Here is a 17,196-nt window from a genome sequence, read left to right as displayed (position 1 = left end):
TTCACAATATTACTGTTGTTTTCTGTAATTTTGATCAAATAAATGCATCCTTGGTGAGCAGAAGAGACTTCTTTCAAAAATCTTTAAAAAAAATCTTTAAAATGTTTAAAATGATTCCATATTTTTATTTCATTTTTCCTCTATATTTCATTTTTAAGCAGCTCAGGATTGTCTGCCTTTTGAAAACTCTGACTCTTGTTTGTTTTGAGTAAAGCTAACAGTGAATAATTAAACCAAATGCATCTCTTCCTTTTCTCGAGTTGTGAGAGCCAAAGTAACGCTTTAAATATTTAAGCTTGAGCAATGCTCTGCCCATAGTTTCAAAACTCCTCGGATGCATGCAAAAATAATATGATGCTTGTACGTGTTGCGCAACAGATGTCTTACTATAGTTTTAGAGGCAATGTTTGAATGATTCACCAATATGGTTTCTGACAGTGTCAGATAATAGACACACAAAGCTGGCGGCACCATCATATTCAAAAGAGATTTGCATTTCCAGAAGGAAATAACAGCACTCGCAAGGCAGCAGAAGAACAGAGGCAAAGCTTTGGGTAACTTTAGGCTTTAGTTCTGCATCAGTGCTGCTTTGTAATTATCCTGAAGGACATGAACATCCTTACCTGTGATTGAAGGGACATGTGTGTGACATACGGTCGTATTGTACATTGACAGACCTCTGGATCTCTGGTTAAAATGCCTCCATGTGACAGAAGTGCTGTGTGATGGATGGTTGTGGTGGAAAGATGTGATTGATGCGCCGGACCACTGATTGAAAGGTTATGTCAGTGGGTTTGAACTCCGGCATTTTGACGTCCGAGCTGATTTGATCTGCTTTGACTGACACTGCTCATCTTCTCGAGGAGTCACGGCATCTAATGCACAAAAACACATCCAGCCAGGTATTCTAATGTGCATTAGGAAGGGGATAGTTCAAGTCAATATGTTTATATTGCATGATAGTTTTTGATCCGATTACATAATTTTGCTATGCATCATGAGATAGTTAGTTTCAAAGTTATACGTTTGGTTCAAATCAAAGCCTGGATTGTTTGGTTTAGAAATCTTTAATGATGGATTCCTATGGAGAAAATGAATGGAAAAACTAGTCCCCGAACCAAAGCTGCTGTAAATTACTTCACTTTTTAATAAAGTACTAGAAAAAAGCACACCGTGTGTAAAGGATTTGCTGAAGAAGATATGCCAGGTACTTCAGCTGCTAGCGCTTTACGCACATCGTCTGAGAAGGAACGAGAGGAGAAATGGGCCGTTCTGGTCTATTTTAAACAGATTGACTTTAAATATTCAAAATGAAAATGAAGCTGCTTTTACTCAGTGTTAAATTGAATAAAATGGGATTAATATCTAATCCCCCTCGGCACGTGTTTAGTGTGCTTAGATTTTGAGATTTGCTGCGGGTTCTGCTCTCAATCCATTGGCAGTCTGGTGGCTTTTGATGCCATAAACTTCTGATTTTTTTTATCTCTGCTGAAAGGAAGATTTCACCCCAACATTACAATTCTGTCATTCATTCATTTAGTATAGTGGTTCTCAACGGGGGCTTTCAGAGAACAACGGGGGGCGATGGAAGCAAGATTTTTGAAAGGCGTGGGTTCAGGTGTTAATGGACACGCGTTTAAATATAACGCACATTTTTGTTCATTTACTTTTATTCATTTTAAGCCTTTAGTCATTTATTTGTAATAAAAATCCTGTGAGAAACACTGGTATTGCCATGCCAATGCAGCTTATACCTTGTTTTTGGATTAATCACTGTGGAGTATAGTTCAATATTAATAAATGACAATTTTGTACTTATTTCATCTGTTAACTCTCACTCGTTCTTACTCACTCATTATATGGCATTAATGGGGGGTCAGGGACCTGGATATTGGATAGGGGGCGCTGGCCTAAAAAAGGTTGAGAACCACTGACATGGGTGAATACCTTAAAAATATGGTACCGCTTACTTTTACAGTTCTGTTACCCATGTACATACTATGTACTTATTATAGTAATTACAATTACTGGGTAATAACTAGGTACTAACCCTGAACCTACCCCTAACCCATGTACTTACCTTATATTAGCCGTACTTTCTAGGTAAGTACACTGTAAGTATACTGTACTGTAAAATGAAGCGTTACCAAAAATATTTAGTTAATTATTTTACGCTTTTTTTGTAGTCTTTTTAAACAGTTGTATCATGCATTCATGCTTAGAGCAGCATTTACTGAATAAAAGTCTGGAGCACAATAGCAATAGTGACGCGTATATGCGTAGTATATGCGTAGTTGTCCTATAAAACATCCTGGATAGGGACTTTGTCAAAGTGAATGAAATATATCCCATGTAAATCCTTGCGGGACTTCCTCGAGGATCACGGTTGCGAGCCATTGACTTTTACAACACAACATTACCCACCTCTCTCTCTTTTTTCAGCCGTTAGTCAAATCTAAGGCCGTGTTCTTTATTTTTAGGTGGGCGAATGAAAAGTGAATCAAGTCTTGAGAGGAATAACTTTTCATGTGAAAACACTTTGGCTTTTATGGGAGCACTAAACGATTGATAATGCAGAGTGATTTGGGGGTGTTGTGTGCGAAGGACTCTGACAGGGTTAAATAGAGGAGAAAGTGAGCGCGCCGGGCCGACTGCTTTAGCGCACTAGCACAAATCTCCTTTACGACTGCAGCTCTTAAATAGCTGTCAGTCTCTGGTCTTGCATGAGCTAACCTCTTCTGGCCATCTGCTCCGTCTTCTTCACCCTGGTGCGCGGCTGGCAGACTCAAACACACTTTCTTGACACCATTAAGTGGGTCATTGCTGTTATGCAGTGCCTTTTGAACTCTTTAGCTTTTATGAATATGCGTGTGTGTTCATGTTCGGTCATGTTCGGAAACTTCAACTTTACTAATTATAACTTTACTAATTATTCGCACGATGGCAAGAGCTTAAGATTCAGTGAGGGATTGACAGTTAGATTGCATGAGGATGTCAAATTAACTTTCATATTTTATTAATGAAGTATTGTACCGATTCTGTTATTTTATCTAACAGGATGGAAGGTTTTAGAGAGATACAAACCAACTAATCCATCAAATCCATTGATGCTTACTGATGTTTGTGCAGAAATGGTTACTTATTAGGGGATGATGTCAGCAATAAACTGGGATTTTACAAAAGTAATGTTTGAAACATTTTGATAAAAGACTGAAAAATATATATTCCTGTAAAAATATTGTGTTAATGTAGAGTCACTGTAATGCACAGTTACTGCCTAGTTCCTTTATTGAAATACAGTCATTGAAAAAACATATTTTCGTTTTTTTATTTTTTATTAAAACCAACAAACTACAATAATGCATAATAATAATCAGCTATTGCCAAATGGGTGCTTGACTGAAAATGCACTGTTACAAAGGAAATTAACTCTACTTTAAGACTATTATGGGGTTTTTTTTATGTCATTTGAATTTTGGAGCACAATTTTACCCTGATTTTACTGACAAATATTTTTTTTTAATTTGTGTCAGGTTTTCAAAGCAAAAGTTGATGACTAAACTACATGAGTTTAATATGTTATCCAATATATTAATATATATATATATATATATATATATATATATATATATATATATATATACAGTATATGACTACATGTAAATGCATTGCATAGCAGGAATGACTCAAGTACATCTTTCCGTCAGCGAGGGATGAGGAGGCAGTCGCTTCCCACACACAGTCTTCCATAAGCACATTCAATTTAATTTGACTTTAGAGGTTCACGTCCTCTCATATCTTTGCGTATGCATTTTTCATTGGCTATTTACTCTGCTTTTGGTGTGGCAGAGCGCTCATGCTTCCCTCGGCTCTTCTATGAACAGCTCTTCATCTCAAACCTTCTGCATTGTAAATTTTCAAACAGATTACACCCGATCAAAGATGGGTTAATCTCACTCCCACCCTGAGATAAGTCTCTTGACCAGAGGTGTCCACTGTGGGAATCATATGGAGAGCTTCCACATCAGCTTATTGTTTGTTCTATATTTTATGATTGTGCCAATCAAGGCTTGTATGTGTGGAGACTGGAGACGCTACCTGAGGAAAACAATCCGGCCCGGCCTGCCCTACACAAGCCCTGTTTAATCCACACACACACACCTCGTGTCGCTCTGCAAATATGAGCAAGAGGTGGAGATGCTGTGGGTGAAGGGCACGTCTGCTGAACTCTAGAGCTGAACGTGTGATTACTTCCTAGGGCTGAGCGCTTTCCTTCTCATAGAAACACTCGCTGGTCAAGGAGTGAATCACGCTGGGAAATGTTCAGGTCAGATTTCACCGCAGTGCTTCACGTAAAGTCACTGCAATGCACGGATTCTCGTGGCTTATTACTTTATCTTTGTTACACTAGGACAATTTTTAGGATTAGGGTTACTGTAATGTAATACAGTCACAAAAAAACATCCTGCCAAGACTCAATGTTTTTTTTTTTTTTTTTTTTTTTTAAACCAGCATACTAATTGAATCAGCTACAGACAATTGACTGATTAATGTGCTTAATTGTCTTGGAAAAAAAAGTCACAAAAGCAAATAAAGCTCGTTTTTAATACAAATACGTGTTGTTTTGTTTTGCCTTTAGCAAAAAATAGTTTTACGTTTTGAGGCAAGATAAGACCCTAACATTTCTCAACACCCTTTTACTCATGTTTCATATTTCATTTTACTGTAGAAATTAACAGGGGTAATTACAAAATATTTTTGCAGATGAGAGCTGTAAATATTCATGACTGTGTAACTGTTTAAGTTTAGCATAAATAGTTTAGCATAATAAAGACTTTATTTTAGACAGATGCATATCACAGTAATTTGTTCATCACTAATTATTAGCATAACATAGCATTTCTTTGTGAATACAGCTGTATTTCAGATATAGATGTATTAATAAAAAATGCTATATACATATATATATATATATATATATATATATATATATATATATATATACAAATGCTACATATATTCTCCTGAGAAAAAGACTACTTTAGAGTTTCAGAAGAGATCTCAACAATTTTTTCAAATGTTGCTCATTTTTACCAAGATCCCAAAGTCTGCAAGAGTCAGAAGTCTCAACATGAACTCAAATATTTCTCATCACATGTATTAGAGGCCAAATGATCTCTTGTCCAGTTATTTTTCTTCTGAGCAAAGAAAGAGCAACCGTTGAGCAACATAATCTTTCCTCTATGATGAAGGATTGCTACTGCATCTGTAACCGATAGCAAAGAATAATCTGTTGCTAACACTCTGCATGTATTTTTATCTTTTTTTCTCTCACACATGACATTCGTATGACATGACTATTTTTGAATAGTTTTCTTAGCGTTTGCTATGCTGTCCTTTTGAAGCTTTTTTAGAAGAACAGTAAATAAATAAATAAATTAATGAATAAGTAAATAATAAATAAAGGTTGCACATATTGAATTCCCAGCCCACTCTTGCAGGATGCTATATAGTGTGTGTGTGTGTGTGTGTCCACAAAGATGGCAATATCCCAAATCCTGATATTTTTTGGTCCCCATGAGGAAAACAGCTTATAAATCATACGAAGTGATGTTTTTTGAAAATGTAAAAATGCAGAAAGATTAGTGTGATGGGTAGGAGAATATACAGTTTGTACAGTATAAAAACTATTATGTCCCCATAAAACATGAAAACACAACATGTGTGTGTGTGCATACGTGCATGTGTGGGTTATAACTGTGAAGATCTGGATCAAGGGCTGCAAACATGCACTTTTTTCCCCTTCCATCTACTTCTGGAGCAATATTTGCACTTGTTAGAACACACAGAGAGCACAAACACACTACTATTACACTCCAGAGCAGCCTTTTCCTTATCTCAGGCTTGAAACCTTTAATGTTTTGGAAATGAAGCAGACCACACTTACAAAAAAGTGCAGTACCATGGTATTGGATGGTATTGTTATACTTTATACGATATATATATATAGCGTGAAGAACATTTAAAAAATCTAAAGAACCTTTTTTCCACTATAAAAACCTGTTATGCATTGAGCAAGTGTGGTGAAAACCCTGTGGTGAAAATTGAGGGGGGGGGGGGGGTATTTTCAAAATTCATGTTTATATGTATATGTGTTGTTTTTAATATGCTTTAAGACGAGCCATGCACATATTCATAAGTCAACACCATTGCTGAGTATTTTCTCCTTAAAACTGCAGTGAAAGACAGTCTCAAAAACAGGCTTTGAAACCACCCCTGTTCCCTACCGTCATAAATATGTAACCAATCTGGTTAGCGTGTGAGGCGGGGCTTTTGCTATCACTATTTCTAAGGATGCTAATTATCAGAAGGCAGCGTTCTGACTCTGAGACGGCGAACGGAAATGTGGTTTATCTAACATTAGCAACACATTATTGGCTGTTTGATATATTGCATGATAGTTACCGTCATGTGTCGACTTTTTTATTTAAATTCTGAATGGATTATAGCTTATAAAGCTTGCAAATACAGCTTCCTTTACAATCACTACAAGTTCTCACAAAGTTATTTACACTGCACAAAGAATCTCTTATTTAGATCATGCCTACACTTTGTTAATGAGCGGATTCGCTAGCATGCAGAACGTGAGTAGCCTGGCTAACGCCAGACCCAATCTCGTTGAGAATTGGGTCTGGGAACCACATGTTCATTTTCTCGTATTTGAGGCGTGGTTTACGAATGCCCAGAGCCGTTTATTGGGTGCTAAGAATGTCTATCAAATGCGCCTGTACGTAGCTCATAGCCAATCGTTTCGATTATACCAGATGACGTATGCAGAGCGACAGAAATTAGACGAGGGAGACGACGATGGCCGATGGGTCAGAGATTTATGTGTAGCCTACACGATGTCGTGTATCTAACGGCCGTTTCACACCGCATGCGTGAGCGGCGCGTATTTTTTCGGCGTGCATGTTAAGCAATGAGTGCATTCACACCGGGAGCAGCGCGTGAGCGTCGAGCAGGAGCGGCGCGTGAGCAGCAGTGAAGCGGGGGTTTCGAATCTGTTTTTTGCTGCATTGCTCACGCTAAATTAAAGTGAAAGCACACTTTTGATGGACAAAAATAAATGTGATTTCACACAAAAATTGCCCAAAATGCACAGAATTAGCATGTCTAGTGAGTTTTAACAAGAACTTGAGTAGGCAAATAAGAGAAAATAAAGACTCTAAAATATTTATAGAAGATTTACCCGGTAAAAACTTGTTTTTAATTATTCAGTTTGGGTGAAAGTTGTGTATTATATAAAAAAAAAAAAACTAAAGTAAACTAGCCAGAAAATATTATATATAAACGTTCTTTTAGTTCATGTAACGTTAACACACAGACAGCTACAGGCTAGCACAACCCAAATCAAACCCGAGTGTGTGGTTTATTTGTGTGTTTTGTTTTTTATCCGCGGAGTTGCGGTCTTGTAAACATCGAAAGTATGACTGAAACTAATAGATTGGAGCCATTTTCTGGGTTGTTTTGTTGTATTACATATGCGAATGTTGTACACCTCCCCATTACAAACTTTCAAGACTATCAATGTTATAAAATGACCAACTTCTAAAAACAAATGTATAGTTGTTTTTGTAAAGAATTGCTCGCTTATATATAACGCCGAAGTCATATTTCAATGTCTTTGGAAAACAAGAAAAAACACAAAATGACTTAAGCAATTATGCTATGAGGCTAACGATATGTAGCTTTGGAGCCGCTGCTGTGACACTGTCTACAAACGCTTCCAGTGTGAATACTCTCGCGCGTCTGCAGCTGCAGTGACAATGTAGTAACGCTGACGCGCTGCTCAAATGCCGCTCACGCTTGCGGTGTGAAACCTATATGTGAAACGGCCGTAAGGCTGCATCGAAAGGTAACTTCGCGTCTACTGCCATGTTTGATCCATAGGTATAAACAAACTGCTTCGGTGTGTCGCATAGACGCGTCATCGTCTTGCTGCTCCCTCCCCGTTCTGTGATTGGTTCCCTAAATGAGGCGAAAAATCTGGCCATGGTATCCATACTGCCTTTCAGCGTAAATTGAATCGCGCTGCGGTAAGGCAGTATGGGGAAACCCAGGCTAGAACGTGAGTGGATTCTGACTAAATTAAACACGTCTGATTGGTCACTGCATTCAAGAGATCAACAAACATGTCTGTGATTGGCTACATTGCTCACCGCTGCAAAAACATGTGGTAAAATAGAAACATTGATGTTCTCCAGAGCGCAAACACAAATATGCACAGGAGTGTTTGCCAAGTCCATTTCGTCAATATGATATTATTAGAGTATCAACTGAGGGTGCTCTCTCCTTCTTCTGAATCAATTTCTGGTTCAAACATACATGTCTGTATAAAACCATAGTGTTTACTACAGTCCGAGTGGATCAGGTAATCCGAGCTGCTGTGAGTGAGTGGAGGCGGAGACTAATTTGCATATTCATATATCCACGCATACTAAATGAACCAAGGGTGTAGTAGAGTTACATTCAAGCTATTTTAAGGAATGAAGAAATTATTTTCACAGGAAAAAAAAACAAAAACATGTCATTTTCAAAGGGATACAATTATTGACTTCACAGGGACTTACTAAAGGTAAAGAACCTTTATTTTTTAGAGTTCATGTTAAAATCAAATCATGCACACTTTTGTTAATGGATCAAGGTTGACTGCTTTTTTCTTCAGCTGATGGTGGTAAATAGTTTCCAGTAATATAATTGTGTATGTCTGAAACTTCTCAAGTGTGTTTTCCTTTTATGCGTTCCCAGGAGCCGCCGCATGACGCATAAACCAAGATCTAATGACCTCTTAGTGAACCCGAGGCTGTGCATTAATAAGAGACGTTGCTAGAGCTTGCTCATCCTGTTTGAGTGTAAACACAATAAAATAGCATTTGCATTTATATAGTTTTTCACTAGTGGCATTACTAGACTCAGGGATGGCCGTCGGACAGCTTCATGCTGATTTTTACCTGTGGAAAATTAAGATAAGTAAGTAATCCCATGAAAGGAAATGGCTTCTGCATCTCAACTGCCAGTTAACAAGAGAAATGCTATCTTACAGTCAGGTTTTTAATGCAATGCAAACAGTTTTCAAAGTTATCCTAGCAGCATATATAGCAGCAAATCTTCCTCGCGGTAGCTTTGCCTCCGCAGCCCCATTAGGCAAAATAGAGTGCTATAAACAAAACTGAACTTGAAAGAGTGGCCGTGCACAGAAAATGGCAAATGTATAAGAATGCCCTGCGAGTTTTATCCGAGCGTTTGATCCGAGTCTGCTTCTGTTCACGCCACTCAGGACACGAAACGGATAAGTTAGAGAAAGCGAAAAGCTATCAGACTGATACCGATCGGGGTGTTTGGCTTCGGTGAAAGTGATAAAACATTGTCCTTTTCTGTAAGCCCTCATGGGAGGCGGCTTTTGTGACTGAAGACAAACAAGATTTTGACACTTCCTGTTAATTAACCTAATTAGCATAGGCCTATTATGTGCCCGGACAGTATCGTGACAGGCCTCGGTGAGAGACTGCAACCATGACCTTTAGTGGACACCACCAGCTGTCACCAATTACCTGCAGACCGATCGGCCTGGATAAAAGCACTTGTTCTTGAGCACCTCTGCCTCGCTACATATGCAGTCACCGAGCTTTCTCTTAAAGGAATAATTAGAATAAAATGTTATATTCTGTCATCATTTACTCACCTTGATGTTTCAGACCTGTGTGCTGAAAATAATGTTACAGTATATAAAGCGTCTTAAAGGGGTCATGACATGAGAAATCAAATGTGCCTTGATCTTTTGACATATAAGAGGTCTTTGACCAGTAAAACATCCTGCAAGTTTCAGAGCTTAAAACGTCCTCCTCATTATAAACAAAGCATTGTGTCTATTTACACTAGCTCCGCCCACTGACACCTGGTTGGGTCAGACAAAATTGCGTAAGACGCTAGATTGTCAACAGTAGCAATACTGTAGATGTAAGGCGTCTGACAGAAAGTTTTGACGCAAATCGACCCGAGTTCGAATCCGCCGATAAAAGGCGTTTATTTTCAATAAAAATGTTGAAAATTTTCGAATGGTGGAAAAAAAGTGTGTTTATCGGTTAGGGGTCAGTGTAGGTAAGGCTTTATTGTCCCAATAAGGCGGCACCCATTTAATAATTGTAAGAAATTTAATAATTTACACTAGTGCTGTCAAACGATTAAAATATTTAATCGCAATTAATCGCACATTTTTATCTATTCTAAATGTCTCTTGATTTCTTTTTGTCCCATTATTTTTTCTCATTTTAATGCTCTTATCAACATGGAAAAGTGGATCGGCTTGCTTTGTGCAAATGTTTTTTATTGAAAACAACATTGGCATATACTGTGTTCAATTTCACACTAACATTCTCACTTGGAGCAAATAATCTCTCACACAATGTAACACTGTCCATCAATAAAAGGGTGAAAGAAATACTGAGAGGTCCTGATATTGACGAGGGGGCGGAGAATTCGCATCAGCTGTGTGTGTGTGTGTGTGTGTGTGTGTGTGCTTGGCCATCATCAAGTGGTATTTCAGACTGGACGTGCTGCGATGATGATAGCTCAGTTCACAACGACAAAACACACAGATCACTTTGGTCTGTCAATGGAACCATTTGGCATCTTTTTAAAAGTAAACTTTCCATTCAGAATCTTATTGGCATCCATTTCGGCGTCTCGCGCTCGACATCCACTCAAAACGTAACGTTAACCAACTATTTGGCCGGCTCGCAGATCTAAACAAGTGTGTGCGGCGTCCATAGACAGTAAAAGAAGGCGGTGTCATGCCTGTTGTTTTGTTTCCGGTCTAGCTAGATCCGCTTGCGCTTTGGTCGACGAAGCAACAAAACGTCCTCGCGCGGCGCAAGCCATTGAAATGAATGGGTTTCATAGCGCCGCGCATGCCGCGTCCTGTTGCAAAAGCATGTGAAAAAAACTACAAAGTTTGCTAGGCCAAAAAGGCCGTTAATCGCGCGATAAAAAAATTGACGCCGTTAAAATGGGTTTGCGTTAACGCCGTTAATAACGCGTTTAACTGACAGCCCTAATTTACACTCTATGTTATTATTACACACCGTTTATTGTACAACAACACTGAGGTGCAAATAGAATCTTCCACTATTTATAAGTATAAATCGCTTCTAACTACTATTTACAATTATTGCAAAGAAAATACTGCTATTTGTACACAGTCTGAATATAATCTACCGCTATTTTCACTTAGTGTAAATATCAGATATCGCTAAAAAAATATGCTGTTTTCACTTAGTGTAAATAGCCGTTGCCTTTATTTAATCAAGCTCCAAAAACTGCTTGTTTGGATATTGCGTAATCTGCGACATCACACAGGCAAATACATTTGCATATGCCCGCCTCCAGAACGAGACCTCGACGAATAGTTATACATCATCGCACCACTGGCGTTCAGTCACTTAACAGCTGCCGTTTGCATACACCAAAAGCCATTACAATGACTGACGCTGTCTACACTGGATGAGCGTTCAGTTTCTGCGTTCAATTTTAAATTGAAGTCCTTATTCACTGATGATGTTCCTCTCTATGAAACTCTGACATCTTATTTCCGTCCACATTCAGATTTTTTCAGGTATCGCATCCCTTCAGAAGACTTTTATGTCCTTTTTGTAGCTCGACAGACATGGTCACTATAAGCTATTGTTGTATATAAAAGAGCTTTGTAGAGATTCCTGCAAAATTCACCTTTTGTGTTCCACCGAAAAGAGAGAATCGTACAGGTTTGGAATGACATGAGGCTGAACACTCCTCCTTTAAACTCTGTTTGCCTTATCTTCTTCCCGTCTTCGTTTTCCAGGCTTTTCGTGCGAGAAGATTGCATTTCCCCCTCAGGAATAAGGTCCATTAAGCTTTATAGGCTGCAGGCTTTGCTTTAGTTAAAACGTGTGACTAAATGTAAATATGTGCTTTGTATCGGGAGCCAGGAGGCTGTTGAGATGCACACAATTGGCTCAGAAAATGCATTGAATAAATTTACTTAAAGAACAGCTAAATGCTCTGGAAACGCTTACAACTTGATGGAAATGATGTCTTTGAAAATGTCGTTTTACTTGATGAAACAACAATCTAACGTAAAACAATTGATGTGTTGAATACAGGGACGTCAGTGATGAAGGTTATTGCCTCGGACGCTGATGACCCGACCTATGGAAGCAGCGCTCGGATAGTTTACAGCGTCCTGGACGGAGAGAGATTCTTTACTGTTGACCGACAAACCGGTAAGCACATCAATTTGTTCTCTACATAATCATTTCTTATGAATAGGAGCATATATAATCATGTCGAAAAGCCTTTTGCATGTTATCTACACATTGGATACTACTTTTAATTGGCGCATTTGCATGCAAACATCACGGTGTCAAGGTTTGCATGATGACTTCCTCTCACTTTCAGAACTGTTCAGTTGTTGACTATTAGTTTTTTGTCATTATAGTGAATTGAACATTGATTGTAAGCCATCAGACTCCAGTCATTCTAGAAATAGTTTTCTCGTGCTTGTTTCTTTTTTATAGACTGCACTATAATTTAGTGTAGGTTATTTTCCAAGATGCTTGTAAGTGCACCAGCACAGCACTGAGGTTTACCAAAAAAGTTCCTAGAAATGTAGCAAATTTTCTGTTGAGTGAAATTTTTGTTCTTAGTAGAAATATAGAGTGCAACAGGGTTCAGGAAGAAGAAAAATGCATAGAGAATTAGATTTGTAGCATTGATGTATTAAATGAGCGATGAAATCAAATAATAAATTAATTTCTTATTTATTTTTAAAAATGAAATAGCTAGATTCCCATTGAAGAATCCTCAAGTTCGATCTAACTCTTTATTGAAGTTGTTTTGTTTTATTCCTTATGGAGAAAGTAAAGAGAAAAATATATCATATACTATACTGTTCAAAAGTTTGGGGTCTCGTATGGTTGCAAAGGCACTAAAATAAAATTATTTCTATTGTATTATTGTAAAATTTTTATTTATTCTTGTGATCAAAGCTGAATTTTCAGTATCACATGATCCTTCAGAAATCACTCTAATATGATGATTTGCTGCTCAAGAAACATTTTTGATTATTATTAATGTTGAAAATGGTTATGTTATATTTGCAATATAAATCTTCCTTTTTTTAACATTATAAATGCCTTTACTAACACATCCTTTCTGGGTGACCCGAAGCTTTTGAAAAGCTGTGACTTTTATGTCCCGATAAAAACTATAACCGATAAAGTTAGTTATAATAGTAACTCTAATATTGTGAAGTACTTTTTACAATTTAAAATAACGTTTTTCTATTTTAATATATTGTAATTATTTTGAATCTTTACTGCCCTTTGGATCCGTTTAATAGATCCTTGCTGAATAATTAATAATTATAAATAACTTTTTAAAAAAACCTATTGACCCCAAGCCTTTGAACGGCATCGTGTTTTACACCTTTTCATTTATTATAAATGAGTGTTTTGAATGCTGTGAAAATTTTCCTTGCATGAAATAATTGTAAAGAGTATCGCATCAGAATGTGTTCCTGCTGGCGTGAGGTTTAGTTGGGCAAGTAAACATGAACTGGCCGTCATCACTGGAATCTCCCGGGAATAGCTCAGCGTTTGTTGCCTGCGTTCATCCCCGGGGAACTAGCACTAAACTTTTAATGATTTCTTTTTCGGGCCGGCGGGCACGAGACCTTTGAGCACCGGATGATAAATGGCTTCGCCTGTGCCACGTTAACCGCTGGACTTTTTTGCACGCTCCTTCCTTCTGATCTGAGGACAGTTCGATGAGCTGGAAGAAGACGAGCTGCGTGTCTTGACCTCGTTTCTGTCTCTGAACCTCCAGAAAAACAGCGTTAATCCCTGCTGGACGGGGCTTTTAGTCTTTGACACGGGATATATAAAAAGGCTAGTTGAGGAGTTTGATATTAATATCAATTTATTAAATCCGGGGTTTTTGAACTACGGGTTCTCATCTCATGTTCTCCAAATATTCAAGCCGTTTGATGATATTCTCATTTGCTTCTGCAATTTTCTCAAATGAGAGGAGCTTTTCAACTTCTCGCTGCCCTGAAATTAGCAGAATATGGAAAAGATCCCTACGCTGAGGGTTTACTTGGAGCAATTTTCTCTCAGAAATTGCTAGTAAATTGCACAAATAATTACAAAGCAATGGAGAGTCACATTAAATGAATGTGAAATTTTGAAGTGGAAAGACTGAAATAGTCATTTCTTGTAAAACATATTTCGATAATCTTTGCTTCATTTTACAAGTTTGAAACTCCAGAGGAAGATTTTATTGCTCTTTCATAGCTCACTGAGTTTCCAATAATGTTTTTTACATGTCTTTCCAGAAAAATACACATGATTGAGACCATCGTTGAGAGAAACTAAGAATATACACTCACCTAAAGGATTATTAGGAACACCTGTTCAATTTGTCATTAATGCAATTATCTAATCAACCAATCACATGGCAGTTGCTTCAATGCATTTAGGGGTGTGGTCCTGGTCAAGACAAACTCCTGAACTCCAAACTGAATGTCAGAATGGGAAAGAAAGGTGATTTAAGCAATTTTGAGCGTGGCATGGTTGTTGGTGCCAGACGGGCCGGTCTGAGTATTTCACAATCTGCTCAGTTACTGGGATTTTCACGCACAACCATTTCTAGGGTTTACAAAGAATGGTGTGAAAAGGGAAAAAACATCCAGTATGCGGCAGTCCTGTGGGCGAAAATGCCTTGTTGATGCTAGAGGTCAGAGGAGAATGGGCCGACTGATTCAAGCTGATAGAAGAGCAACTTTGACTCATCTCCACCACAAATAGGAAAAAGAGGCTACAATTTGCAAGAGCTCACCAAAATTGGACAGTTGAAGACTGGAAAAATGTTGCCTGGTCTGATGAGTCTCGATTTCTGTTGAGACATTCAGATGGTAGAGTCAGAATTTGGCGTAAACAGAATGAGAACATGGATCCATCATGCCTTGTTACCACTGTGCAGGCGGGTGGTGGTGGTGTAATGGTGTGGGGGATGTTTTCTTGGCACACTTTAGGCCCCTTAGTGCCAATTGGGCATCGTTTAAATGCCACGGCCTACCTGAGCATTGTTTCTGACCATGTCCATCCCTTTATGGCCACCATGTACCCATCCTCTGATGGCTACTTCCAGCAGGATAATGCACCATGTCACAAAGCTCGAATCATTTCAAATTGGTTTCTTAAACATGACAATGAGTTCGCTGTACTAAAATGGCCCCCACAGTCACCAGATCTCAACCCAATAGAGCATCTTTGGGATGTGGTGGAACGGGAGCTTCGTGCCCTGGATGTGCATCCCACAAATTTCCATCAGCTGCAAGATGCTATCCTATCAATATGGGCCAACATTTCTAAAGAATGCTTTCAGCACCTTGTTGAATCAATGTCACGTAGAATTAAGGCAGTTCTGAAGGCGAAAGGGGGTCAAACACAGTATTAGTATGGTGTTCCTAATAATCCTTTAGGTGCACTGTAAAAAATTCACCCGTATATTTACAGTAAAGAACTGGCAGCTGTGGTTCCAGCCCTTTACCGTAATTTTACGGTTTCAACAATGCTGTAATTTTACAGTAAAGTACTGGCAGCTGTGGTTCCAGCCCTTTACCGTAATTTTACGGTTTCAACAATGCTGTAATTTTACAGTAAAGTACTGGCAGCTGTGGTTCCAGCCCTTTACCGTAATTTTACAGTTTCAACAATGCTGTAATTTCACAGTAAAGTACTGGCAGCTGTGGTTCCAGCCCTTTACCGTAATTTTACAGTTTTTAATTTTAAGGCTGTGCTGTAATTTCACAAAGTACTGGCAGCATAAAGTTAGAATATAAATACTGTTTTTTATTTACTCTATTGTCTGATATCTATTAACATCCCTATATGTAGCATAATGTATACAGACATTCCAAACAGACTTTTTACTCAATGGAAAAAATAAAGACAAAATAGATTATGTATTAGTACATTGTTTGCCATTTATTTAAAATAAGTAACAGGTTTTAACAATACATTAACAGTATTTAAGGAAAAAAAGTCACAGAAAATACATTTTAAAATTCAATGAGAGGAACCAGTAGGCAGACACAGAAACATTACAAAGAGGCAAAAAAAAAAAAAAAAAAAAAAAAAACACCGAACAAACAAAACACTAAAACCAGCCAAAATGTCACATCAGCAACCAGGCCAGAGATTAAGTCTGGGTCTGAGAGGAAAACATTGAGAACATTTTCCTGAGAGGAAAAAAAAACAAAAAACACTGCCAAAATATCCCAAACCTGCTTTTGAATGATCTGGCCTGAGAGGAAGTCCAGATCTGAGAGGACATAATCACGAGAACCAATGGGTGAAGAAATGTAGAAAGAGGCAAAAAACAGCCAATACGTCCCACATCAGCTTTTGACAGATCTGGTCTGAGAGGAAATCCAGGTCTGAAAATAAAGAAAATCAAGAAAATCTTAGTGCTAAAATAAAGCACATTGCAAAAAGTGATCACATACTCTGCAAAAAGTGATCACATACTCTGCAAACACTTTTAAAAGAAACATAAAATGATCATGTTAATGTACTTAACGTAACTTAACTAATCTTAATTCTTTTGTCACTTAAAAAACAACACCACGATCGTAACATTAATTCACAAGGCCACCGTGGATGAATCAATGTCTTCTAAATCTGAAGCCAAACGATAGATGTGTGTAATAAAAATATTAATCGTTTTAACTCATTTTATTTTTGTGTAAGAAAAACAAAAATAAAATAAATACTAAATGAACTATAAATCATTACTTACAATCTACTGCCATAAGAGTGTTCACCAGGGACATGGTGACGTGACAGAGAATTGTGAAGCTCATGTGTCGGTCATCCTTGCTTCTGTGTTACTTCTGGAATATCAAATGCAAAAATGGTAACGTTACTGCATGATTGTGCACAAAGTTTGCAAGTAAGTTATACATGGCGTGAAAGTTAAACTCACCAAAGATTAGGGCAAACTGTCTCAGTAAAACATTTACATCAAGTGAAGGATTCCTAGGAAAAAAGAAGAAAATAATTATTTCGAAATCTTTAACCAAGCAAAGAAAATCGACGT

The 17,196-nt window shown here is 37.9% G+C and overlaps 1 protein-coding gene across 2 annotated transcripts in view; it reads left to right on the top strand.

Moving 5' to 3' along the window:
* LOC130104083 (cadherin-22-like) overlaps positions 1–17,196 on the top strand; it is a 109,521-nt gene that overhangs the window by 21,117 nt on the left and 71,208 nt on the right. For both annotated transcript variants that reach the window (XM_056270487.1, XM_056270488.1), the window contains exon 3: positions 12,198–12,317. In XM_056270487.1, the coding sequence (XP_056126462.1) occupies positions 12,198–12,317 (120 nt within the window). The remainder of the gene's footprint in view (positions 1–12,197; positions 12,318–17,196) is intronic.

Source organism: Rhinichthys klamathensis, unplaced genomic scaffold (assembly GCF_029890125.1).
Source record: "Rhinichthys klamathensis goyatoka isolate OS25496 unplaced genomic scaffold, OSU_Roscu_1.1 h1tg000303l_1, whole genome shotgun sequence".
In the NCBI taxonomy this organism is placed as follows: domain Eukaryota; kingdom Metazoa; phylum Chordata; class Actinopteri; order Cypriniformes; family Leuciscidae; genus Rhinichthys; species Rhinichthys klamathensis.
This window is presented reverse-complemented; position numbering and strand designations above follow the sequence as displayed.